This window comes from Arabidopsis lyrata, assembly GCF_000004255.2.
Source record: "Arabidopsis lyrata subsp. lyrata unplaced genomic scaffold ARALYscaffold_3, whole genome shotgun sequence".
NCBI lineage: Eukaryota > Viridiplantae > Streptophyta > Magnoliopsida > Brassicales > Brassicaceae > Arabidopsis > Arabidopsis lyrata.
The window spans coordinates 9425910-9451946 of record NW_003302553.1 but is presented as its reverse complement, the minus strand read 5'-3'; the positions used below and the strand labels follow the sequence as shown (position 1 = coordinate 9451946).

At 36.7% G+C, this 26037-nt stretch overlaps 6 protein-coding genes across 11 annotated transcripts; 2 read left to right on the top strand and 4 right to left on the bottom strand.

The window, feature by feature from the left end:
* The first annotated feature begins 4805 nt into the window (after window positions 1–4805).
* Window positions 4806–8137, top strand: LOC9319365 (protein HEADING DATE 3B). 3 transcript variants are annotated; one of them, XM_021033074.1, is made up of 6 exons: window positions 4810–5686; window positions 5764–5870; window positions 5959–6190; window positions 6320–6867; window positions 6965–7016; window positions 7089–8137. In XM_021033074.1, exons 3-6 carry the CDS (start codon window positions 5966–5968, stop codon window positions 7878–7880), a joined length of 1617 nt encoding a protein of 538 aa, XP_020888733.1. In that variant the 5' UTR covers window positions 4810–5686; window positions 5764–5870; window positions 5959–5965; the 3' UTR covers window positions 7881–8137. The 3 variants fall into 3 exon arrangements, with proteins under 3 accessions (XP_020888734.1, XP_020888733.1, XP_020888732.1); XM_021033075.1 differs by having other exon boundaries at window positions 4806–5870; window positions 7098–8137; XM_021033073.1 differs by having other exon boundaries at window positions 4810–5870.
* A 46-nt stretch (window positions 8138–8183) lies between these two features.
* Window positions 8184–10092, bottom strand: LOC9321501. 2 transcript variants are annotated; one of them, XM_021033077.1, is made up of 4 exons: window positions 9848–10092; window positions 9691–9760; window positions 9035–9593; window positions 8184–8951 (listed from the first exon to the last, which is right to left on the bottom strand). In XM_021033077.1, the coding sequence occupies exons 3-4, from the start codon at window positions 9545–9547 to the stop codon at window positions 8313–8315; spliced, it is 1152 nt and encodes a 383-aa protein (XP_020888736.1). In that variant the 5' UTR covers window positions 9548–9593; window positions 9691–9760; window positions 9848–10092; the 3' UTR covers window positions 8184–8312. The 2 variants fall into 2 exon arrangements, with proteins under 2 accessions (XP_020888736.1, XP_020888735.1); XM_021033076.1 differs by lacking the exon at window positions 9848–10092 and having other exon boundaries at window positions 9691–9839.
* A 1946-nt stretch (window positions 10093–12038) lies between these two features.
* Window positions 12039–15025, top strand: LOC9319364 (uncharacterized RNA methyltransferase CT0009). Its single transcript, XM_002885388.2, has 10 exons — window positions 12039–12483; window positions 12602–12844; window positions 12932–13093; window positions 13184–13293; window positions 13503–13611; window positions 13722–13877; window positions 13967–14082; window positions 14178–14344; window positions 14429–14559; window positions 14644–15025. The coding sequence occupies exons 1-10, from the start codon at window positions 12127–12129 to the stop codon at window positions 14770–14772; spliced, it is 1680 nt and encodes a 559-aa protein (XP_002885434.1). The 5' UTR covers window positions 12039–12126; the 3' UTR covers window positions 14773–15025.
* On the bottom strand, window positions 14986–15475 carry LOC110230501. The gene has a single exon (XM_021033728.1). The coding sequence runs from the start codon at window positions 15359–15361 to the stop codon at window positions 15134–15136; it is 228 nt and encodes a 75-aa protein (XP_020889387.1). The 5' UTR covers window positions 15362–15475; the 3' UTR covers window positions 14986–15133.
* Window positions 15476–15744: 269 nt separating this feature from the next.
* Window positions 15745–19271, bottom strand: LOC110230500 (uncharacterized protein At1g51745). Of its 2 annotated transcripts, XM_021033727.1 has the most exons (4): window positions 18578–19271; window positions 17465–18423; window positions 16550–16914; window positions 16319–16461 (listed from the first exon to the last, which is right to left on the bottom strand). In XM_021033727.1, exons 1-4 carry the CDS (start codon window positions 18766–18768, stop codon window positions 16420–16422), a joined length of 1557 nt encoding a protein of 518 aa, XP_020889386.1. In that variant the 5' UTR covers window positions 18769–19271; the 3' UTR covers window positions 16319–16419. The 2 variants fall into 2 exon arrangements, with proteins under 2 accessions (XP_020889385.1, XP_020889386.1); XM_021033726.1 differs by having other exon boundaries at window positions 15745–16914; window positions 18578–19263.
* Window positions 19272–19476: 205 nt separating this feature from the next.
* On the bottom strand, window positions 19477–26037 carry LOC9321500 (dentin sialophosphoprotein). 2 transcript variants are annotated; one of them, XM_021033725.1, is made up of 13 exons: window positions 25451–26037; window positions 24923–25149; window positions 24409–24467; window positions 24129–24203; window positions 23908–24000; window positions 23666–23829; window positions 23504–23572; window positions 23308–23393; window positions 20943–23027; window positions 20780–20857; window positions 20576–20687; window positions 19940–19990; window positions 19477–19836 (listed from the first exon to the last, which is right to left on the bottom strand). In XM_021033725.1, the coding sequence occupies exons 1-13, from the start codon at window positions 25835–25837 to the stop codon at window positions 19786–19788; spliced, it is 3537 nt and encodes a 1178-aa protein (XP_020889384.1). In that variant the 5' UTR covers window positions 25838–26037; the 3' UTR covers window positions 19477–19785. The 2 variants fall into 2 exon arrangements, with proteins under 2 accessions (XP_020889384.1, XP_020889383.1); XM_021033724.1 differs by having other exon boundaries at window positions 23666–24000.

Sequence of the window (26037 nt, the reverse complement as noted above, 5' to 3'; positions counted from 1 at the left end):
TAAACTACTCAAAAGATAAATTTTGCATTTACTTTTGAGGTAATTATTTTACCAAATTTTATGATAATCACATGATTTAGATGCAATTTAAATGATTTTTTTCTCAATGACATGCATTATGCAAACTCGAATATTGGTAGTGTTAGTGTATATATAAAAAAACAAAAGATAAAATGTTCGCTAACCCAACGTCAGCGACACGTTAAATTGAAGACGCCGGCGGCGACAACAACATTGCTTTTCTAGAAGAAAAAAATGTAAGATGATTTTTACGATATAAAAGTTGAAACCATTGGAGTTAATCTCTCTAGATCCTGTGATATCTCCAAGTGAGATCGTTGGATACACGACTATCATTACCGAAAATAAACGTTAGTGTTTACAACAAATCAATAACACTTCGAATCGAAACTTAATCGTCTCCTAAACCGGATTTAATTAATTAATTTAATCATTTCTTAATCCAAAATTATTTGAATTTTCATGGAATAGTACTTGATTCAAAATCAATGTCACACACGCAAAGAGAAAAGTGAGATCACTGATTCATTAACCTAAACGAATAAATAATGAAATTAATCTAAACGAATGAATTATATATTTATTTAAATGAGGTTGGTGTGCATAGTAGTTTCTGCAATCGAAGAGCATCTTTTTTTGAAACCCTAGAAAATAGATATAAATATTGATAAAATCATAGAGTATATGATTATGCACTTGATGAAAAGGGATATGTAATTAAAAATCTACGAGTGCTTGAGCAGAGAAAAAGGACTGACATCCTTTTAGCATCGTGCGAACTGAAAAAAAACTTTAAGGGAGAGATCGAAAGAAAGTTTTAGGTTTTGAATCCTTTTTTTTTTTGTGATCAAAAGATTAATGTTAATTGTATATATACAATATTATATTTAATCATAGTTTAATCGTAGTTGTAAACTTGTAATCATGATCAAGCTGTAAAAGTAATTCATGATTCTCTACCATTTTCTTATTCTTTTCTATGTGTTTGTTTAATTTACCTTTTCGCTATCATCATCAGTCAATAATGATCAATATCCACATCTCGATCTATATATCTTGTAGTATAGTTTATCTCCATTTCTTTTGGCTAGAACGTGTTATATTAATTTATACCAAACTCTCATTTTCTGGATTTTCTTGAACACTGGTTTATAATCATCATATCATAATCGATGTGGGATACTTTTTGGAGTATTTTTTGAAATATCGTAATTCTATCCATATACCTGTAGAAAAATAAATGATTAGTCGCTTCTCCATTCCCAAGTCCCTCCTCCTAAGGCTTGACATTACCAACAATCGAGCACCTAGATCAATAACGACGATATAGGTATAAATATAATGTATGAACCTAAATGGGTTTTCTTTATTATGTATTACATTTTTATAATTAAATATTTATAATATTAGGAATTAATTATAATTTCCTAATTAATATTGATTTTTTTAATTTTTATTTTTTTCAAGATCGTCAACAATCCATTAGTTATTTAACTGTCACATAAGTCGGTGATCCGTCGGTAATAGTAAAAGATCCCTTTTAAAGTTAAACAATCTTTTTTGGTGTTTCCGATGACAAAATTATGTGTCAGTATAGTTGGAATATTACCAACACATAATTTTGTTATTGGCGTTTATTTACCAACAATATTTTGGTAATATGAAAACATCGATAAATTATCATTACCAATAGATTCCGGTGATAACTCACCAACTTTCTAATAGCATATCTTACAGTACATCACCTCTAAATTTTTAAGACACCAAATTTAGAGTGTGTTGTTAGATTACGAACAATGAAAACTTATATGAATTGAATATTGTCTCAACATATATAACATTTTGAGAATAGTTTGTTTGTTTTATGATCTCATGAAGAAAAAAAAAACTTAATGATTTTATATCAATAATTGAGACCAAAATTTTATGGAAATTTTGTGGGGCTAAGAAGATATAGCAACATCAGTGGGGGAATAAAAGAAGAGCTTTTGGTTTGAGGGTAAATTATACAAAACATCGCAATCTGTAGAACGGTGAGAAAGAGAGAGCAAAGAAGGCGACATGACCTCTCTGCCCAACCACATGTCTACCATAATCCCACAGCTCATTCAATATTTTTTCCTTTATAATTGTCAACTTTGTAGTTTATATCATGTTTTTCACTCCTCTACGTTTTTTTTTATATACTTTCGGATATAAATAATAAACAAAAATGTTGGTGGATTTATTGCAGTAAGTATTACAACGGAGCTCTGTAATCATCACCAATCCTAAAACTATATAATGACTCATTTTCCTTGTAAAAAAGAACCAAAATAAATCTACAAACAATGTTTAACAGTGAAGAACAAGAGCACACAAATTATAAATATTTCGGAAAAATGTAACAACGTGTTATAGATGAAATAGTTGTAGCTACAAAAATTTTTAGATCCTTATAACAACTGTAAACGCACTTTAATTAAATCCTTATCAATATAAATCTCTACTACATTCTTAATTACTAGTTTTTAGAGTATATGCATAATGCCCTTAATGACCATATGGCTAGAGTTAATTTAGAGAATGATATTGATTTTTAATTTTCACAACGTTTTTATTTTGCAAAAAGAAATATCATAGTCATTTACCTAATTTACTCTCTTCATATGGGTAATCTACCGAATTCACCATTTTTTTTTATTGAATTTCTATTTATATCCACTTTTTAAATATAGATTAGATGATCAAACTCGTTAGTCCAATGTTGAGACTTAAAATGTGTAATACCAATATACCCAAGTTCTACAGTATTATACGGTATTAGAGAACATTAATAGAAATTAATATATCTTCCTTCAAAATATTATTCTGAAAATATCAAATTAATGTGTAAATCATATAAAATACTTAAGGATAACATAACTCAGTTTGCATTATATGCATACAACCATAACTAGCTAGTATATATAGAAGAAAATGAGTAAATGAAGATCAACATCAAATTCACAGTTGTTGACATCCTTAGGATACTCACAACGAAAGAGACCTTATTTTGTCCATACATGTGAACTCCAAATTTTTTTTTGAATAATACCAAAACGTATATTAATTGGGAGACCCATAAAAAACAAAAATTCTCAAATCAATATTAACTATTCTCACACCTCAATCGGGAACCAAAAATGTCGGTCGAGAACAACTTCTCAATTTAATTGACGAATTTGACTTCCCACGGTCATGTACCGATCCAATGTACCAAAATTGAAAGAAACCGACCATGTCGGTTTAATAAGTCAACTCAAGTCTAGTTGTGATAAAAATTAAACAGCGTTCATTACTAAATAATTTAACGTGTAAACCGGACGATAAATTTGCATGTAGATTCTAGCTAGGGTTTATATAGAATAAAATGATAAATTTAGATCTCTTAATGCTTCTTTATAAATACTATAAAGAGACTAGTGTATAAATAGAAATAAAGGATTTGTCGGGGGTATATGTCTATGATTCTGCACCCATGATTAAGAGATGAAAGTGGTCCATTATCTCACATATACATGTCAAAACAAAACATGAAACAAAATTTCTACGAGTTAAAGAGCAAGACGACGACATTTTTAGAAACCGATAACATTCTTTCTCTTTCAGATACATTGGCTCGGTACGGTTTAAATGGTCCAGACCGGAGCTGTACAGTAATCTAAGCTATCTGACTCTTCTTCACTCTTCTTGGCTCTTGCTCTCTCCCTTCCATTATTGAATGGTTCACACGTGAACACAACGTTCTCCATATGCACGTGGCTCTTCTTAATTGGTTGTGATCTTTGAGGATAGTAGTCCCACGTGGGAAATCAGCATGGCGTCATATTGTGGGGACTCGCAAGTTCTTCTTTTTTTTTTTTTTTGTTAAGGAGGACCCAAAATTTTTATTCATATTTCGTTTTTTTTTTTTTTTTTGGTAAAATATTTCGTTTTTTTGTTTTTGTTTTTTTTTAACCTTTTTTTTTCGTTTCCCTCTTGTGTATTGTAACATCACCCCGTTAATGAAATTGAATATTACTCCCTCCGTTTCATAAAGAGTCTCGTTTTAAAATTTTATTTTTGTTTCACAAAGAATATCGTTTTAGGTTTTCAATGCAAAATTTAATGATTTTTTATGTTTTATGACTATTAGTATTCTGCAGATTGTTTTACTATTGGGCAGATTATGTTTAGGTATATAGTTAATGATGTTTTTGTTTAGAAAAAACAAAAAATTTAATGTTTTCTTAATCTGTGTGTAAAACTCTAAAATGACACTCTTTGTGAAACAGAAGGAGTATCATGTAAGAATAAACGAATCTTGACAAGGATACGAGCTTCGATCATATTAATTGTACCTTGACAAACACATTCATTATTCATATACAATTTTTTTGTACTTGTAGCTCCATATATTATAACAACAATTTAGTTAAGGATACATTGTAAAGAATCAGAATTTTAAATCCTCATTTGAATCGAAATTTAAAATGAATTTTGTATCAAGCAAACTAAATTTAGTTTTTTCACATTATTATTTGTTGTGTTTGAAGTCTCATCAATGAGCGTCATCTGCCAATATTAAGCTTGACTATTTCTTTTAATTGTATTAAGATAAATATTTAAAAAGTTTGCTTTATAAAAAAAATTCATATTACAAACAATTATTGATGTAACTAATTTTTTTGTCAACCATGCATTTATATTAAAAAAAAAATTAGTAACCTAGTTCGGGAAATTTTTCTTATAAAAACAAATTCCGTAGTTTTATCTCTAGTTGAACGAGCTTAACAGTCAACTCTATTATAAATTTACTGAGTATAAGAAAAACGCGTAAAATGATAGAAATTTACCACAAAGCAAAGTAATCGAAAAGTTGTTGGAACTGAACTTATAATGTATACGTACATATTTGCTTATTTAAATTTCTCTAGTTACACAAATATAAGCAATGTCTGTTTTTTTTTTCTTTCCGTTAACAACATTCTTGAACTTGTGTAATGATATCACAAACATTAAATCATCAAAATCATCAGAGTAATTTTCAGTTGTCATCAATGAGATGACTCACACGGTCACACGGTGCTGCACCACTGTCTCCAAATATGCTGTCTGAAATCTAGCAAAAGGACCCCAAAGACTCACACTAAAGGAAACTAGTGGGCTCAAGCCCGCGTATGCACACGCTCTCTTACACACGTCTTGAGACGTCGACCTTCACGCGCGCTTCAGCACGTGGAAACTCATGGTCCTTCCTATGGGTTTTGTCCTAAACCACCCTTCGGTCCGACCAAACCGAGTAAGGTAAGAAAGACTCCGACCGAACACGCTTCTTCTCCCACAATAGTGTCAAGTGATTGTGATCAGAAACAGATATTTCGCTAAAGATTAGCCCAATTTAGGAAAGATGATGATGAAGTTAGCCAAGAGAGAGATAACAAAAACATGTGGCTGTGTATGTAAAAGACCGAGTCACCCGAACATCTCCACCTTCACGCCATTCTCCTACCACTCGGACCTAACCAACCAATACCCTCCACGTCATGTACAATCCGAGTTCCCGTGAGATAGGGATCTTTACTTGAAGCAACCAGACATGACCGCAGAGTCACACACACACACACCCCTAAGCTTTTTGTCGTCCCCTCGTATGGAATCCATTGTGGGGCGACACAAAAATATCTTCTTTTGCTTTTCTGCTTTCTTCTTCTTCTTCTTCTTAAAATTTGTTTCTTTCAGGTGGATTCTATCTCCATCTACATAAAACAAAAACAAAGTTATAATCTCTTTTGGATTTTGGTATTGATCTAAAGTGAGATTTCGATCTTGACACTAGGTTTTGGAAGGTAACCTAACAATCTCTGGTTCTGATTTCATGTCTTTAGGTTACGTGTAGGTGAAGGAATTGTTAATAGGGTTTGTTTGTGGGCGTAGGGAAAAGATGGGAGGAATGAAAGATGAAGCAAAGAGGATAACAATTCCTCCATTGTTCCCAAGGGTTCATGTGAATGATACTGGAAGAGGAGGCTTGTCTCAACCATTTGATGGCAAAACAATGTCTCTCATCTCTTGTAAACGTCCCAATCTTCCTTCTCCGACCAATATCTCTGATTCTCTTTCCACTTTTTCTTTGTCAATTCCTCCACCACCAAACAATGCCCGTCTTGTGAGTCCTTTCTTGATTCACTCATCTCACTTTCTTGATTTTGTGTGTCTGCAGATTTATATACAAGAATGGTGACAATGCATATTTTGAATATCACTTTATGACTTGTTGAATACATTTTATTAACAGATTGATGGACCTGAAAAGAATCAGCTTTCACCAATCTGCAACACAAAGTTTGAGGGGAAGATGAATAAAAAAGGCATGAATTATCCAAGTCCTAGAGGATCATCAGTTACTAATACTAAACCTAGTTCAATAAAACAAAATGAGTACCTCAAGAGCCTTACCAACCTGGATTCTATTAAGGTTCCTGATGTTAGACGCTCAGAAACAGATCCAAAAGCAAACACAGATTTGTCACTCCAGTTTTGTACTAGCAGTAGCAGTAAAGCCGGAGGAGAAGTTATTGGTTCTAAGATCCTTTTGTCAGAATGTTTGGAAGATGAAAGCCAGAATGGGTCTCCTAAGGTGATGCAAACTCAATTATATAGAAGAAACTTTGCTGAGTTTAGCAGTGAAACTCTAAAGAAGCCTAAAACTCTGCCTCGGCGTGAACAAGATGCTTCAGACTGCTCTGCAATAGACTCTATGTCTGGTATAAGTGCATCTTCTTATAATGTTGCCAGAGTGATAGGTGAAAGGAGGTTTTGGAAGATGAGAACGTATATGATCAAGTTTGTCTCCTCTCACTTTTCTTGTGATTCCAGCTTCATAACTTTTGCCATATTCCAGCATCATAACTTTTACCATTTTTCATGTTGATATTTTCAGTCAGCAAAAGATCTTTGCCGGGCAAGTATTTGAGCTGCATAGACTCATAATGGTAAGCTGATACTTATTGTTTCAATAGAATATGGTTTGCTTTCTATGCTTCAGCTTACTTAACACGATGCAGGTTCAAAAGATGATTGCGAAATCGCCAAACTTGCTTCTTGAAAGTAAGCTTAATGGCGGCAAACATGGGACAATGAGGTCATCCCATCAGCTGACAATGGCCGCTTCAAAGATTAAAAAACCAAACATTGAGAATCACAAACCTGTACCTGAAGAATATCCAGAGCATATGAAACCAAAGCTTCCTCTACCTTCCATAAGCAAAGAACTCGTGACCCCAATTTGGCCACAACAGCTACTTCCTCCTCCTGGAAACCAATGGTTAGTTCCTGTAATATCTCCTTCAGAAGGTCTGGTCTATAAACCATATGCAGGACCATGTCCTCCTCCTTCTTCAGCCTTCATGGTTCCAGTTTATGGCCAAGATTCCATTGAGACAGCATTCAGGTTCCCTGTTTCTTCTCAATTTAGCCACAGCTACTTCCCACCACCTAACGCGAGGACAACAGTTGACCAAACAAACCCGTTTGGCCAGTATCAAAGATGGTCTAACACATCAAGCCACATGACTCAAGCCATACCATTTTCCTTAAAGAAGTCTCAGGAATCTAATGACAGTGACATACATGGAAGCACAGCTTCAAGTCCACCAGAGAAGCATAAATTTGAAGTGCTTCCTCTGTTTCCTACAGAGCCTACCCATCAAACTGATGAGTACAAGGAGAAACAGCAACCGGTGCTTCGTGCCATTAAAGCCGTTCCTCATACTTCAACATCTGCCTCTGAATCTGCTGCAAGGATCTTCCGTTCCATTCAGGAAGAAAGGAGGGACTCAGATCATATGATTAGTTAGTTTTTTATATTTGAAAGCCTTCCACATTCTTTTGCTCTCATTGCTTCTTCATCTAGTTTAGATTTTCAGTATATTCTATTTACTCTTCTTATGAAGATGTAAATCAAATACTGTCACTATACATCAAACATACACATACACATATACACATTTTACATTTTTATTGTATTGACAAACAGCTAATAAAAAGATAGACTTTTGTGGTTCTATTAATTTCTATAGTATTATAGTTTTGAAAGGGTTTGACAATGGAACAAGAAGATTCTGATACTCCTCGGGACTTGAAATATGTAAAGTTAAAGATTTTTTTAGCCATTGAAGTATCTATATTATAAATGTGGAAGGAGACAGTAAGGATCAGTTGTGTCCATGCTATACGAAGAACATTTCAGAACAAAAACCAAGAACCAAGAATAACACAAGATAGATTAGTTAGAACCCAAGAACCTTTGGTGCAAGTTTGAGTAAAGGCTCCAATGCGCTTGGCGAAAACTTTCTTGCAAAAAGATAACACACTTGAGATGGCTTATCATTGTAGAAGCAAGCTTGACCTCGTGAAAGCTTCTTGAGGAACCTCTCTGTTATATCAGTTTTGCCAAAAGTAGCTGGATGAGCACCACCTCTTGACCAATCTGTCCATGTCAATGTCCGATTAGCGAGCAAATCCGAATATCCAATAGAGAGCATTGTGGGGAAGTAATGTTCATCTACATAACAAGGAGGTCTACAAAACTCTTTGAATTTTTTATAGTAAACCATGTCTTCAACAATTTCAACAGCAAGTGCTCTGTTAATTTCAAACCACTGAGACCCTTTTCTCCACTCGCTTAGACTGACTTCTGGCCCCATTGCATAACTGTATCTGCCTCTCCCGTAAGGACCGTCCTCATCAACAGAACCCATGAAACTATATCTTGATCTAGAGACATAATGGTAGACAAAGTTGAAACCGCGAATAGGAATGCACGCTTCAGATAGCAAAACAAACCATTCGTTAGAGATATCGAGCAAGGCATTAGCCAAAAGCCTCCTTTCAGCATCACACATACTCATCTCTCCCCAAGCCACTGGCTACACACAAATAAAGAAACTCCTAAGTGAAATAAACTAAATGAAGACACAAGAAGCAACATTACACTGATCAACAAAAGTACCTGACTTGGGATCTGTCTTCTATAAAACACAGATGAGCTTGGGAAATCTGATCTATAATCTGGCAACGCATGAACATAGATTGAGTAAAAGCCCTCATGCCCGTTGAAAAACCTTTCCCAAAGTGGAGCAAATGGCAAAGGTCCTTTGGTGAGAAACATGAATGCCATTTTAGGAACCCTTTTATACGGATATTCAAGTATCCGTGGCTCCATCGAAGCACGCCAAAGAAGCTCACTGTCATTCATGGAGTGCCAAACACTCGATGGAGGCTTGATAAAGCTCTCTAATGTAATTCTCTCATCATAGGGAGAGATCAATGTGGATGGAGCCAAAGTTTGAATATTTAAGTACTTGATCATGTGCATACTAATGACTGAGATTCCAAGAACCAAAACAAAGAACAACAAGAAAACCTGAAGCACCCGCATCGGTAAAAGAGCTTTAAATTGGTTTGTATATCTTGAATTGGGAGCTGATGCAGCATTATCCTTAATCCCTTCCTCCATCCCCATCAGCTTCAAGTTCTTGATGAACAGAACCAATCCTGTTAATATGTTACTGACACAAGAAGAGGAACACAATTAGATTGTCTTCCATAAAATTTTTCACAAATCTCAGTAGCACTGAAACCAATCAGACAAGAATGAGGATTTACCAAATAGGGTTTTGTCCGGAAACGTAGGCAAGCGAAAACGTACGAGAAGTTCCAAATTCTAATCTAGCTCCTGTTGTTTTAGAAGAGCAGAGACAAAGAATGAAGAATTTGATTGGAGACGAAAAGAAAGATCGAAACTTTGAATGGGAAACTTTACCAAAAAAAAGGTAGAAAATTAGGATTTGGATCTTCTCAGACACGCAATTCGTTCAGCTGTCGGATTCGTTCATGATTTGTCTCTCGTGAGCAGGGAGACGTGTAAATGGAGCTTAAGTCTTGTCTGATGATCGTATTCGAGGGATGTCTCTGTAACTCTAATCTGATTTTGGTATCTACTTTTGGAAACAGAGAGCTTAAATGTGAGAAACTCGGTGAAGGAACATATTAAAGCATTAAACCCTAATTAGGACATTTGTATATCTGTTGGTCTCTTCTTCTGTAACTGACGGTCTTAGACGTTTTATTAAGTACAATTTAGACAAACGTATTTAGACTAACAATTCGGAAACATATGCTTCATTTAATTAATAAATTCTCACCGTATATTATTCCTAATTAAGTAATTAACCAACGAACTGCTTAATATGGGTTTTGGGTTCACATTCTTTTAATTTTCCAATGTTTTTTACTTCTACAGTTTGGTTAAATCTGTTTTATTTAGATTCAGTTTTCTAGCAAGTTATATTATATATCAACTTGGGGAATTTAAAAGTTTTTTCCGATTTTCATAGCTAATCAGTAGTTTGCCGCTTAAAAACAAAAACAAAAATCTGATTCCAAAGTTGATATCAATAGAAAAAGTAAAAGAGGCATACATACCCAAATTGTTGGAATATGAAAGTTGTTTTTGTTCAAATCTTGTAGTGGGAACAGAGCTTTTAGAAGTGAAACATTGCAAGACTTGTTCTCTATATAGTCAAGTACGATTCTATTCTATTCCAACGATAAATTGATTATTAATCCACAAAAGATAAAGAGCAAGAAGTATGATTAAAATTTGAGTGTCTCACTGTCTCAGGCTGCTCATTTTTATAATTTAGCAGGTTATATAGGGTTTATCTATCTTTTTTTTCTCTGTTAAACCTCATGGAAAATCTTCGGTTATATGCAAATTAAGCTGCAAAAAAATGAAACCAAAGAAGATGAGATATCAAACTATACCATAGAATGATAATTAACATAAGAGTCATAGAAGAATTGACATCCTTTCTTATATAAGTATTGTTTGTAGCCATGATATAATCCAATCCTTAAGCAAAATATATTAAGAAGGATGAAAACATCCAAAACTATCTAAGAACAAAAACCTCGTCAGATTCAACTACACATGTGCAATGCAGGTTCTACCTAATGGACACAGGTTCATGAAGAGGACAATAAGGCAGCAGGACCTGTACGGAAAATGACCTTTGTACATTACCAGTCCTGGCCCTAAAACCAGTATTGTGAAAGGTTCAGCTCCTACGTGTGTTTCCTACACTACACTATGTTTTCAAGTTTTCTATCCTATAATTTCTTAATCCGTCCCGTGATTTGTTTTCTAAAAGTAGTAATTTTTAAAATTTAACGATTATTTATTATATATAAAAGTTTGCAAATTGTATCATTTTCTAAGATATTTATATTTTATAGTTTACAATTGTTAGTAAGTAACATTATACCACAGGACAATTTTTGGTTTTATACAATCTTTTCTAAATGAGACTGATTTAATATGTATAATATTGGTGGTATTAAAAAAAAAATTAAGGATATAATCTGTATTGAAGCGGCAGATTAATGATATTTTAATCTTTTTATTATTGTTGATTCAAAAACCCGTCCCACCAAACCCGTCCGGCCAAAAAACTCATTTATTTTATTAATGTTGATCTTATTTATGATATGATTCTGAATCATTGTCTAAATATTTTAATCGATGTAGAACATTGAACACACATTTTTGTCAATTGGATAATATATGTCCGTTTTAAAAATTTTGAATCACAGTGAATATGCCGAAAAAAAATTTATTTGTTTTTTATACTTTATGTATTATATGATGATTCAAAATAGTTAAAAACAAATCAAACAAAGATGATAAGAGAATCATAATTCTAAATCTTAATCAAATCTTCTAAATATCTAAATTATTAAATATGAAATATCCGGTGTATGAGCTGAGTTAAATATAACTCGACCCAACAAACTTTTTATGACCAAAATTTGTAAACGGGTCGGATATCTTAAGTATCTGAGAACAATTTTACCCACCCGACTCAAAAGTGACTGCAAAAATAATTTTAATCAGCATTCATTACCAGTTGCGAAACGCTGTCGTTATGGGTTTAGTATGTGATTAGGGGTTGACGCAAAAACGCTGTCGTTTCGACATCCATTCACGCCCTTCTCTTATCGCAAATTCTGAAATTAGCACCCGACTCGAGCTCGGTTTCAATGTTGGCCACGACGCCTGTTCATGGACTCAGGTACGTAGTTCCCACACGCTCATGGCTTCAAAGGTTTCGTTGCTGCTCCTCTTCTCTCGCTTCTCTCTCTCCTTCTGAATTCTCCGGCGGTAATAAAACCCAGAAGAAGCTCAACGACGAGAACATCAACGGAAGCAATGAGAAAACGGCGCCGTATTATCCGAAACGAGGGCAGACAGTGGAGCTTGTGTGCGAGAGTTTAGGATTCAAAGGCAAAGGAATCTGCAAAGTTGATGGAACTGGCTTCGTCGTTATGTGTGACCGAGCTCTTCCCGGCGAACGTTTTCTCGGCCGTATCACTCGCCGCAAAGGCAGCTATGCTGAGGTTTAATAAAAACTTCACCTTTTTTAATTCAAATTACGAATTTTTAGTTATAAAGTTACGATTTTTATTTTTGATTTGTTGTTGTTTGGTTGTTTCTGTTACTGAATTGACTCTTTAGGTGACAAAAATCAAGACGATATCTCCACATAAGGACTTAGTAGAAGCTCCATGTGAGTATGCATCTTACTGTGGTGGTTGCAAAACTCAAAATCTCTCTTATGAAGCTCAGCTTAAAGCTAAAGAAGAACAAGTTCATGAGCTTATCAGACATGTTGGAAGGTTTTCTGATAACAATCCTGGCCTTGAGATTGTGTTAAAGCCTATTGTTGCTTGCGATATCCAATTCAATTATCGGAATAAGGTTTGATTGATTGTTGTCTAATGTGGTTATTGGTTGGTGCTTTGGTTTGAGACTTAGCTGCTTATAAATGTTGATATTATGAATTAGATGGAGTTTTCATTTGGTCCACAAAGATGGCTTCCGATTGAAATGTTGCACGAGAAGGAAGATGGTCCTAAGAACTTTGCGTTGGGGTTACACGCACCTGGATTTTTTGACAAGGTTTTGAATGTCGATAAGTGCTTATTACAGAGCGAGCCAGGAAACTTGGTATGGTGAAAGCAGTTATACAAAATTTTGATTTTTATAGTAGAGCTCTCCTTTCAGAATCATTAATAACCTTTTTTTTAATCCAAATAGGTTCTTGCTGCTGTCCAAGATTGCTGGAGAGATCCTGCATTAAGTCTTTCACCATATAATTGTCGTTCACATGTTGGATTTCTTAAACATTTGATGCTGAGAACTGGAAGGTATTAAAGGTACTTAAATCATATTGTCGATAGAATAAGCAACTTGTTCTTGTAGTATAAGACCAGTAACAGGGATTTGTGTGTTTGTCATGATGACCTAGAAATGATGGAAGTGAAAATGATAGTTAAATCTGTGCTTGATCTTATTCGATTGTTCTTTCATTGCACTAATTTTCGTAATGTTTTCGTGTGATCAAACTTGACCATAGGAATGTGGAGACAGGTTCACTAGAACTTATGGTCAATTTTGTGACATCGTCTTATGAGCCAGAGCTGTTGAAGCCCCTGGTTGATAGGATTTCATCAATTCCTCAAGTGGTTAGTACTGAATCCGATTTGCTTCATTCCTACAACCCTTAATCGAGAGCATTTTTCTTGTCTTGTATTTTAACAATTCGATACTTTTTTTTTGGCTTATGAAAATACAGGTAAGCATCATGAATAATGTAAATTCGTCGGTAGGAAATACATCTGTTGGTGAAAAGGAATATACTCTTTACGGGAAAGATACAATCACAGAGGTTTTAAGAGGCCTTACATTTCAAATTTCTGCCAACTCTTTCTTTCAGACTAACACTCATCAGGTATATGGTACCACTAAGTAACATGATTCCTTTTACACTCCAAACAGTAATCACAACATGTTGAAAATAAAATGGTGTTCACTGTGTAGGCTGAAGTTTTATACAAGCTTATTGAGGAATCCGCTGGACTTAAAGGAGATGGCTCAGAAGTCGTGCTCGATCTTTTCTGTGGAACTGGTACCATAGGCCTTACACTTGCCCGAAGGTAGAACAATGAGTTTAAAGTACTATCAAAGATTAGAAATAAAATTGCAGTTTTGTACCGTTGCTGATTGTTCAGTCTGATTCTCGTCCTTAAAGGGCGAAACACATATATGGTTATGAAGTAGTACCACAAGCAATAACAGATGCACACAAGAATGCCCAAATAAACGGCATAGAGAATGCAACATTCATCCAAGGGGATCTAAACAAAATAGGAGAAGATTTTGGGAACAATTTCCCTAAGCCTGATATTGTTATTTCTGGTGATAATCTTCTTCACATAGTTACATTTCATCTAGCTTCAAATACTTTCCAGTCTACCAATCGTAAGAAGTGTTTTTTTACAGATCCTAATCGACCTGGTATGCACATGAAGTTGATTAAGTTTCTGCTAAAGCTTAAATCTCCACGAATCATTTATGTTTCCTGTAATCCTGCAACCTGCGCTAGGGATCTTGACTACCTCTGTCATGGCGTGGTTAGTATCTATGCCTTCTCTTGAATCTTTTCTCTATAAATAATTTGCGAAAGTAATCAACAAAACTTGGTGATGGAAACGTAGGAGGAGAAGAATATCAAAGGTTGCTACAAACTGATGAGTGTTCAGCCAGTGGATATGTTCCCTCACACTCCTCACATTGAATGTGTCTGCTTTCTAGAGCTTGCTTGTGACCATGGCTGCTTCATTTGATCTCTAATCAGATGAGAGATAAATGAAAACAGAGATTTTATAGATTGAGGGAGTTTTTGGTTTTCCATTAGAGTTAAGTCTCTTTAATCTTTTTCATCGAGTTCTTTAATAGTATTCATAGACAAGAATGTAGACGTTTTTAAAAAAGGTAAAATCCCACCAAGGCAAGTGGTCTTAAGAGTTAAGATTAGACATTTATTATAAAACGAAGAGAGGAACAAAATAACAATCATTAGTGAATCTGCTTGTACAAGTTTCATGACTTCTCAACATCTTTTGAAATACGATAATTTTCACTAGGAATGATTAAACGAATGGGGGAGCTAAATCAATCTTCGAATAAGCTTTCTTCACCTATGTCTTAATCTTGTTTTCTCGAGCTAAGTTGACGAGCATAAGCCGCAACACGCTTTGCCCACTTGACGATCTCTGCCTTGACCTTTTTGGAATCCATACGATTCAACGACAATGGTTTCTTCTTCTCTTCCGTTGATGAATCTATGAACGAGAATGACAAGCATCGATAATAATGACTCGACTTGTGGCTTTCATTGTTCTTGCTCTCTAAAGCCCGTTTCTTTAGAGACATGTCAAAGATCTCCCAAGTTTTGAGTTATGAGGAGACTTTTAATATAGACAGACGCAGACAAAAGAAAGATAGTCTTACAAGTTATTAGACTTCATGATAGTTAGGGTAAAAGACGTGTAACCAAAGCATGTTTGGTTGTGTTCAAGTTTGACTTTGTCAACGCATATTCTTCTCTTCTCGTTACTTCGTAAATGGTATCTTTGTTTTCATTCTCTTTTCCAATTAAAACTTGTGATCTGACTTTTCTTTGCTCTCTTTCTTTTTGAACAGAGTCTCAAACCTACCAAGCAAAACTTTGTGAGGGTTTCAATTTGAAAAATCAGCCATAAGAAAACTTTAATTGGATTACAAAGCACAAATTGTTTCATCAAACAGAGATCCTGTGAAACTTACCAATGTGTTACCATAATACAGAAGAAACAAACAAAAAACATATGGCTAAAAAGTGTCTTCTCCTTTTGAGTTTGACAAGTTTAGAATGCAATCTGAGGTTTTTCTTCTTTTTTCTAAAATTACACCTCCAATCACTAATTGCTATTGCTAATATTTACATATACAAGTTCACTTCCATATTCTTCTCTCTTGTTCTTTCTCACAAGGCCTATATATCTCTCTGTATTGTACAGAAAAACCATCCATCACCCTCTAAAACCGGGTAATTTAATCTCGGTGAATGCTTAAACCGAGGTAAATGATCGTAGGAAACAAATGGCAGGACATAGAACAGAGACCAAACTCATCTCATTCTGTATTGCCTGCAGATGGTAATGATCGGTGAACTTGTCTCGCTGAGCCCTTCACTGCTTCGTTTATCCTACTGAAGACTACTTTCAGAGGGATGCACGCTACAATCCGTCCTTTTGTCTTCTCTATCATTACCTTTTTCTTGCTGCTTACTGTCAGCTTCTGGCCACTTAGAGCGGAGAGACACCTTGTCTTTATGGCTAGAGAAGAAGATTTCTTTGGCTTTGATGTCTGTGGAGGAATATGTGGTTTCTTTTTCTTGGATTTCTTTTTTGATGATGGTTTTGGCTTCGCATCATCAATTATATGACTACTCACAATGTGGCCACATGATCCATCTTCAAGCACTTCAACCGCTGAAGGATGCCCGACAATAGCTTCACCATTCAGTTTACTCCTAAGGGAAATCAGCGGAACATTACGGGGTTTATAGTTAGCTTTTACCTCGATCTTCACGTCATACAGTTCAGAATTTCTTCCCATAGCTTGAGTGCCAACGCTGAAAAGACCGTGTGGCTTTTGATCAGAGACAGACCAATGAGGTAAAGATTTGTTGTTGGCTTCTTCGGCGTAAGCATTTCTTCTTTCTTCTTGTTTTTTACTCATCTGCCTTGAATTCCTTTTCCCTTTTAGCTGCCATTTTGAAGTGCTCTTCTCAATCCCATTGAAAAGTGTAGCTGCTGGACTTGTACTAGGAGATCCTTCGTTTTTCACCACATCATCATGGCTACTCTGACCAAACCTTCTCGTCGGTCCAGAGATAAGAGCCTTCTTGGGTGAAGAAGATGTGAAAGGCGCCGTCAAAGTACCTGGAACAAGAATGGGCGTTGTTTTAAGTCATGCTGATCACAAACCAGAAAAAAAGAAGCCACCAAATCCGATCTAATTGATCAAATGTTTGATCCTAACAGCCAGAGAAAGAAATGATAGCAGATAACCATCTTACGCCAAGACCAAAAACACAAAGAAACAATTAGCCATAGACAAGTCAAAATTAGAATGCATCCCAAATATTTACTAGTCACTGAGTTGAACACAGAATTAAAAAAAAAGCATCCATTGCCCAAACAAATAGTCACTAGTATTCTGTCCCGGGCAATTTTTCCAAACATTAGTCTAATAAGCAATTTAATCCATCATGTCACAAATCCAATTGATGACTTTTCCGTGCTTTTCTGTGTTCTCTCTTCCTAAAAATGGAGACATTCATCTTTTTTCCACTAATAGTAACAGAAGTGTGAAAAAACATAGACACCCTGAAAATGTATCTCAGATAATCCATTGAACAAAGATAGACACACTTCAAAACAGACCATTCAATTACCAGAGCTTGTATAAAAAAGATTTAGCCATTTATACCTGCAGGGTATTTTTCATCTCCATTTAGTGGAACATCAAATAATCCATTGGATGAGGCATTCTTTGCCAAAACTGATATGTTGGAGACTTCACTCTCTTTCCCCTTGTCATTGATCACTTCAACAATATTTGCAGAAGCATTTAGTGAAACAGATACATTCTCAGATAAAACCTCATTGCTGTCCGAGTTATTATCGCTTTCAGAAAACCCAGGAAGAGGCAAACAATCAGAATTGACAAGTTTGTCACCAGTAACAAGGACAGACACCATAGCTGTACTCTCTAACACTTTTGTCAGTGGCCGTCGTCGGTTTTTCCTTTTAGAGTAGTCATTCGCATTGACGACATGCGACTTTTTTCTTTTCATTGACGGAGAGCAATCCCTGCTACTACCATTGGAAAGACTCCCATTTGACACAATATCATTGATATTTGTATCACTTTTACAACCATTTTCCAGCCTATCCTCGAGCAGTGCACCGACCTGTACTTTTCCTTTGGATCCTATACCTATTCCAATATCCTCAAGTCCTCTCATTCGTTTGTTTCTTTCAATCCCATCATCTTCCGAGTCATTTGGTGTTCTTCTTCTCTTCTCTGACGAAGGCTGCACCTTCGAAGCTTTGCCATTGTTGGTTTTTTTTAAAGACAAACTAGATTGCAATGCAACTTCAGTCTCTGCCACATCGCCGGAGTCCTCAATGCCCTTCCTGGAATAACACCTTCTAGGACCCTCGCCAAGCGTAGCAGCCTTCTCAGTAGACGACTCTGGGTTATCTTTAGCAAGGTGTGCACTCTCAATCTCTAGAGCATGGGCAATAGCATCTTCTCGACGAGCATACTTGACAGCCTTCTTACCAGTAGTCGAAGCAGTAGCCCTTGCTGTCTCAATACAAGCATCATACTCCCCACAACGAAACGCCTTAACTCTCTTGGACTTTTCAAGATTATACCAATCCCTGGAGAGACACAACTACTTAATATGTTGTTAAAGAGATCAAAAAGTTGTCCAATTTGGATCAATCTTTCATGAAGCAAAATCATATTGACAATGATAAAAAAGCAAGGCAAAAAGAGCAATCAGTCAATTGATGGAAGAGGGTTAGTACTCACACGCTAGCATCGTCACGACCTAGAAGCTTAATAGGAGTACCAGATTTAGGAGAAACAATAGTACCGTCAGGAACCTCGTGATGAGCCATAATCCGACCCGGCCACCAAGACCCGTTACGACGTCGGACCCAAACCAAACCTCCTACCGACGCATCAATCGCCTTACAGTTTCGCTCATCACTACTCCCCATCACCCTCGAAGCACAACAAAACCCAGAAAGCTCCCAAAATTGAATCTACAAATTCTAACAGAGGTTCATCCCCATCAAAGTCAATCTCTTCCCAACATGAAAAAATCGAAGCCCACGAGTTGTGAGACTAGTTGCGAAATAGGTTTATTGAAGATCAACGACCACCGGAAAATAAGAGATCCACTTAGTCTTGGGGAATACAGAATACTCTACGACGCTTTCTTCTTTCGGTTTTTTTTTTTTCTATCAATCAGTAGCAGAGAGAGAGACCGCTGTTTTTTATTGAAGGGTTTTGGGGCTTTCTCCTCCTTGAAGAAGAAACGCAGATATACAGAAGACGCCGGAACACGGGAGCAGAAAGACACAGAAAACAGAGAAAAAGAGACTTCCTTTTTTTTCTTTTTTTGGTCCGACTTTTTGATACCAAAAACGAAGGCCAAAGGTAACAACGAACAAAACGGCTGCGTTTTAGATTTTCCTTTAGGTTACTTTTTTTGTTTGCCTCTACAATACAACACTGTCATTTCGATTTATGCAACAAAGACAAATTATATATCGGACTTGTTGTACCCTGGCGGTGTCGGTAAAACGCGTACCGCCAGAAAATGGTAACGCGTACCGCCAGAAAATGGTAACACGTACAATCATCCTTACTGTTATATATCACCGATCAGACCTTCACATGGAATACCAGAATGCCATGATGACTTACTTTTATCAAAGTTAAATTAAAGCAGACAGCCAGAAGAATCTACATTGATCTTGATACCCATGTACATATTAGTTTATCCGACTGCTCCAACTAAACCAACTGTATGTAACAAATTTAAAGACCAATATAATCTATCAAAGCTCCTCCCTAAGTACAAGTCACACAAAATTGGGCCTATGAATCCTTTCTAATTTCACAAGATTAAAAAAAAAAAAAAAAAACACAGCTAATTTTTCAATCTATCAAACACCTCCTCTTTTCACCTCTGCGTATGAGGTCCAGAGAGTTTTTGGTTCAAGTTTCCATCAATCTTTTCCATGAGATGATGCATAGTCTCTCATTCTTTGTTTCAGTTCCTGCAAGAGGTAATCTTAATTCATTAGTATCAATCCATGACGAATGCTGAGGGAGATGAAACAACCCAAACTCCGGTTTATACGCGGGAGTTTTGTAACTCACCTTCAATTCTTCGTGGAGAACAACAAATACTTTCTTCAAACGTTTGTGCCTCTGCGTATTGTGTGACATACAACATATAAGAAAGCCATCATCAAGTATATAATAAAGGGCAATCAAAACGGGGGATAAATGCTCAAGTATGAGTCAAAAGCAAGTATGGCAGAAAAAACTCGCATGATCGGATCGGTAAATTAAATGCACATAAGCTGAGAGATTCCCTTTCAATATATAGTTACTTCTTCTCACTCTCCTATTCCTATGCTTTATTTTTTCCCTTGCTTTGTCAAAGATCAGATCAATCTAGGTAACAAGTAGACATGTTTCCCACCCCAAATCCAATTTAACCTATTACCTTATGCGATAACATTCAGATCCTTATGTCTTTCATATTTTCCCAAATCGTACACAAGTAAACAATTTTATCATTCATCATCCTCTTTGGATGAGAGGTCTGTCTCCAAATTTCATTTTACATATCCAAATTTTTATATGACACTAGAAATTCATCTGATGCCAGGAAAACTTCAGTAAATAAGTTGAGATCTATCTTCAAAGATATTAGAAAAGTTGAATATTTTGGTAATACAAAAATATAAGAGATAAATAGGTATTAAGTGGTTAAAGATAGAAGATTACCTCCCCATATTTGCAATAAGATTCCTTTATCTGCTCCACAATTTTGTTATATCTCTCCACATCCCTTCCTTTTGCAAACCCAAGGTCTTGCCCCAACTTTTGAAAGTCATTTCTGCGAATAATGGAAACATAAAGTTCAAAAAAAGCTGATAATCTAGGACAACACAAATGATCTGAGAGTTATAAAAAAATTCATCTAGCTACCTGTGGCTCTCTAATATCTTGTTAATGGAGCAGTAGCTATCATATTTATCAATATATTCCTGCATGTAGGCTTTATACCTGAAACAGAAAAACATTGTTATCTACTCAAAACATATATACTACATAACTAGATTTCCAAAAATTGAAGTTTCATTTTACTTACTGCAAATGATCACTAATGGGTCCCTTCAGCTCAGGAGAAGCTTTCTCGTATTTCAAATAAGAAGAGTCTTCTTCACCGAAAGATGTCATTCGTTTCTCCCGGACAACACTGTCACCTGGTATTGAAGTTGCATCTTTGTGTCCATTGATAGAATTTGAGACAGACGCATGTCTTTTGCTCTCCCTTGATGAGCGGGATGTGGACGCTCGTTTGGAGCCATGCTTTATAACAGGCGTTTTTTTGTTTGTTTCTCCATAACCTTCCACACTGTTTCCTACTCTTGCTCTACTATCTTTTTGTCTGGATTTATAAGCTGCGTCCTCTAAATTTTTATTCTGTGACCCGATTTCAGTATCTGTACCAGTAAGGTTCTGCCCATGTGACTGCAAAGCCCACTTTTGGGATCTTTCTGAATCTTCAACAATGTGTTCGGGCAATTCTTTGATACAATTGACTGCATGTGGAGGAGCTGACTTTTTTGAGTCAGATTTTTTAGACCTTCGTTTATCCGTGTCAATACCCGATTTCTCTGAAGTGCTTGGTTTTAAATTTGACTGCCTAAACGAAGTTTTATCTTCGAGTGGCTTCAATGCTGTATCTTCACCCAATGGCTCAGGGAGTTCACCCAACTCCAATTCCGAAACTTGTTTTTGGAGGACAGATCCATTTTCCTTAGGTGATTTCGCCAAATATGTTCTCTGGCTATCTAAGGGAGAAGAACCTATGCTCAAGCCTGAAACATTCTTGGGATCCTTGTCACTTCCATCCAGTTCACCGTGCTTTCTATCGGATGTCTCGGTAGGTAACGAAGGTCGAATGGCTGACTCACCATCTTTTTTATTCCTTGGAAATTTATTTTTCAAATGAACATCATCTCTTTGATTGTCCCTGAAGGCCTTTCCTGACCGACTAGAAAGCATTTCATGCGGAAAATGGTCCCCTTCGTCAGGTTTACGAACATTTCCCAAGGCATCAGAATGTTTGTTTGATTTACCTGAACTATCAACAGGCTTCATTTGATCATGTCTATTCGACTTTTCAATAGATGACTTCTGGAGTCCTCTAAGTGGATCTATCGTTTGACTCGCAGAAGCGTTGCGAAGTTCTGCATCATACTTGAGCTCTGAACGCTGTGAATCTTTACTTATGGCAGGTAACTGATTGCAGCTCTGGGATTTTCTATTTTTCTCTCGTGCTGATTTCTGACTGTAGTGCTCAAAATCAAGGGTTTTTTGGTTCTGGTCTTTTGCCAGCCTCTCGGAGATGTCACGTTTGTCATTTTTAAAGTTATCCTTTGTTGTATTCTCTGTGTCATCAAACAACTGTCCAATAAAATTTTGGCGCTCTCGTAGGTTGTCGTGACCAGAAGCAAAATGTTCCTGCCCTGAAATGCCAACTTCTTCATTTGCAGGGGGACTGGTACCAGTTGCTGTTTCTGTTTTCCAGCTATTACCAGAGAGTTTTTTTCTGTCAGCTTCAGAACCATGACCCTCATCTGAACTGTTCCCCTCGACATCAACTGCATCAGACCCATGACCATCAATATCAACTGCATCAGAATCATGACCGTCAATGTCAACAGCATCAGAATCATGACCCTCGATTTCAACTGCACTAGAACCATGACCTGGGAGATCAATTGCACCCTGTTCAGCGGACTGTATTGTCAGTAGAGGCTCTCTGTCACCATCACTCATGATATCCACGTCCTCATCAGAACCGTCCTTACTGTTAGAAGAAGCCTCACTATCACTGCTGCTCCCACTGTCACTTCCAGCTGCACTTTTACTGTCACTCCCACTGTCACTGTTATCACTATCACTGTCACTATCACTAGAGCTACGAGCCTGGCCTTCACTATTCTCGGATCGTTTTTCCTCATGAAAAAGACCAGGTGAATGATGCTCAATGTCAACATTTTCCTGCGTACTCAATTGCTCTGTTAGATGCACAGCTAAACAGTCTAGTGAACCTTCTCCGTTCTGCTCGCACAAAGAAATTTTCTCCATGTTATTTCCCCCTGGAACAGGTAACTGATCGCGACTGCACTCAGTGATCGGCAACAATTGTTGGTGTTCAGGTGAACTGAAAAATAAAAAATGCACTAAGACCAGATACGGCAATAAGGGGAAGAAGACATACTTAGAAGTATAGAAGATGCATATGTTGTAGTTTATAGCTTCTCGAGTTCATTCCATACTAAATTGGATATTAAAATTGTTCAATTAGAGTTCATGCTGCACTAAAAGAAGCAATGTTGCTTCACATTATTCTTTTCGTAGAATAGATTTTGTCCTCATGCACCTACTTAATTTTGTAAATACATTTATTTATGCGAATATGCCGATTTCTAAGGTACTCATACCTTCCGTTATCAGGTGAATGTTTTTTATAGCTTTCCAACTCTGCTTCTGGTTTTAAGAAATACCTTGGAGCTTGGAAATTTGCGATCTGGTTATCAACAACAATTAAGGACATAGTAATACATACTCCACCTTATAAAACCACACCGAATCACATATTACCAAGAAAAAAAACACACCAAAGTTTTCAAGACTTACTTTTTTCAAAATTGGTTCAATCTTCTTTGCGGCATTAGGGATTCTATCTCCAACAGCTTTCTCTAAAGCCTAGAGAGAAATGGAGAGATTGGCGTTAATCATGGAGGTACACATATTGGATACAAAAATAGCCATATATCTGGTGTTTCATCAATGTATTACCTTCAAGCTCATTGGAGCCTCTTTTAGGATATCAACCAGCAGTGACTGCAAGTCAATTTCTTTACTAACATTGGTTGCTTCGCGCCCAGATGTGTCCCTTAATGCATTATTTTTCCAGGTTGATGGTTCTCTTTCAAGCATCTTCTCTCTGCCCTTTGTCTGGACTGGTGTGACATTCTCGTTAGCTGTATGAGTTTTAGCAATATTCCCAATCCCAAATGGAGGGGTATTAAATTGATTACTAGGAGAGGGTCCCGGTGAAGCTGATAGCCTATTTTTCACAGTAGGAGTAGAAGCCCCTGGTCTGAAAGAAGGCTTTGGACCTCCGACTGGAACTGTTACAGTACCACAAGTGAAAAACTGTAGTATTAAAAAAACACCAAGGGAATATAATAGCATCCAACAGTATTTGAAACCCTAATATGTTACCACAGGCTCGTTGCAAAGTTTTTTTTATGTCTACCTGGAGGTGGATCAACTTTCCGCTTCTTAGGTGGAGGTTCCTTCTTCTGTTTATTTGACATTCTCCATGGACTTCCTGAAAGCACAGAGTAGATTTTACAATATTATTGGTTATACCCAAAGATGATCACATGCTAGACAATAAAAGGTTTTGAACCCAAAAGAGAAGAAACCAGACCACGCAGTAAAATTAAGAGCATGGGTTTCAGTTTCAAACAAGAATGGCTATCTACACTCATGTCCTTAAACCACCGTGTTGAAAAGAAAAGGAGAAATGTTACCTTCAGCATGAGCTAACTGCTTCGTTAATGATGGATTCCCAGGATCTAAAACAATTGCCCTGACATAAGCAAAAGAATAAGGGTATTTCAGGCACAACCACTTTGATGAGACTAAAGTTATGGACACAAAACTATGCAATTTGTTACGCATAGTGAGAAATTTTCTGTGAGTCTGAGTTTCACAATACAACTCAATATACCCAAGTTGAAAAATATATGAGTAAGCTAAAAGAGAAACCCATTTAAGCCATAACTAACTCCAAATGTAAGTAGAGACTGACATCCACAGCAGCGTAGCTGCAATAAGATGAACAATGCGTATACCGATACTATGTTCACAGCTCCACCAAAGGTTATATGCTATTGTGCCAAGACTCATAAAAAGACTACCCTACCTATAGAAGACTACAAAACCAGAAAAACTAAGAGAGCAGTCACCTTTGCAGCTAAAGACTATGCAAATAAAAGTTATAGAAATTGAGATGCGACCAAAATGTTTGGTTAGAACTTGTACTTGCGTGATTTGGTTCTCTGTTCAGCTTCAACTGAGCGCATCTTCATATGGCTTGTGGTTGACTCATCTAGAGTTCGCTGGACGTTCAATTTTCGCCAAGCACATCCAGCCTCAATCAGCAAACCATTTCCATCTTCACCACTTTGATGTTCTTCATATATATCACATAAATCACCACGCTCCCTAGACCAATTAAATCTGAACTCCTTTCCACCAACATTAATTATCTGTTTATATCAAGATCAAAAACAGATTCACCATGTCAAAAATTCAAACGAATTAAATAAAAACCCAAAAGGACACCTGAAGGAGAGGCATAGTAACAACAAAACCATAGAAGCAGCAATTCAAGGAGTAAACCAACATACTATACAATATATGCTCAACCAATAAGGCAAGTCAATGTCTACCCAGAATAGACCAAGGAACTAATATGATACTAAGCAGCAATGGAAATCTTTGTCAACAATTCAACTCAATCTACACAAATCCTCTACTTCTGAATTTCAAAATTCAGTAGAAACTCACATTCCCAGTGCTATTGTTAGGATACGCATCGAACTTGATCTTCGCAGCTCCACCTTGTGCCTCCACACGCTTGATCTCCTCCACCAAATCAGGAGCTAACTTTATAATCATTCCAAAAGCCGAAGAACTCTCCCTCGGAACAAGATTAAACGTTTCCTCAACCGTCCGTGACGACACCGTAGTCGCCGCAGTCGCCTTACCGTTAGTAGAATTACTCCGCTGGCGTGGAGCGGCGGCTGAACCACCACCACCACCAGAAGACATCCTCCCGACGGGAGAAGGATGTCGGTTTGTAGGAGGAGGGAATGAATTACGGTTACGGGACGGTCCACCGCTACCACCACCGTTTCCCCCTCTACCGCCACGTTTCGACGATCCTTTGTACATAATTCCGGTCACAATTGCGCCGACGTCACTGCAATTTCGTAACAACCATGTATTGAGGCATATGTGTATTGTAGAGATTGAACTGATTGAGACGCGCGAGCAGAGAAGAGCGAAGAAAGACGATGATTAGAAGAGAGAGAGAGAGAGAGAGAGAGAGAGAGAGAGAGAGAGGGGCCCAAAGAGCGCTTCTGTTCTTCTTC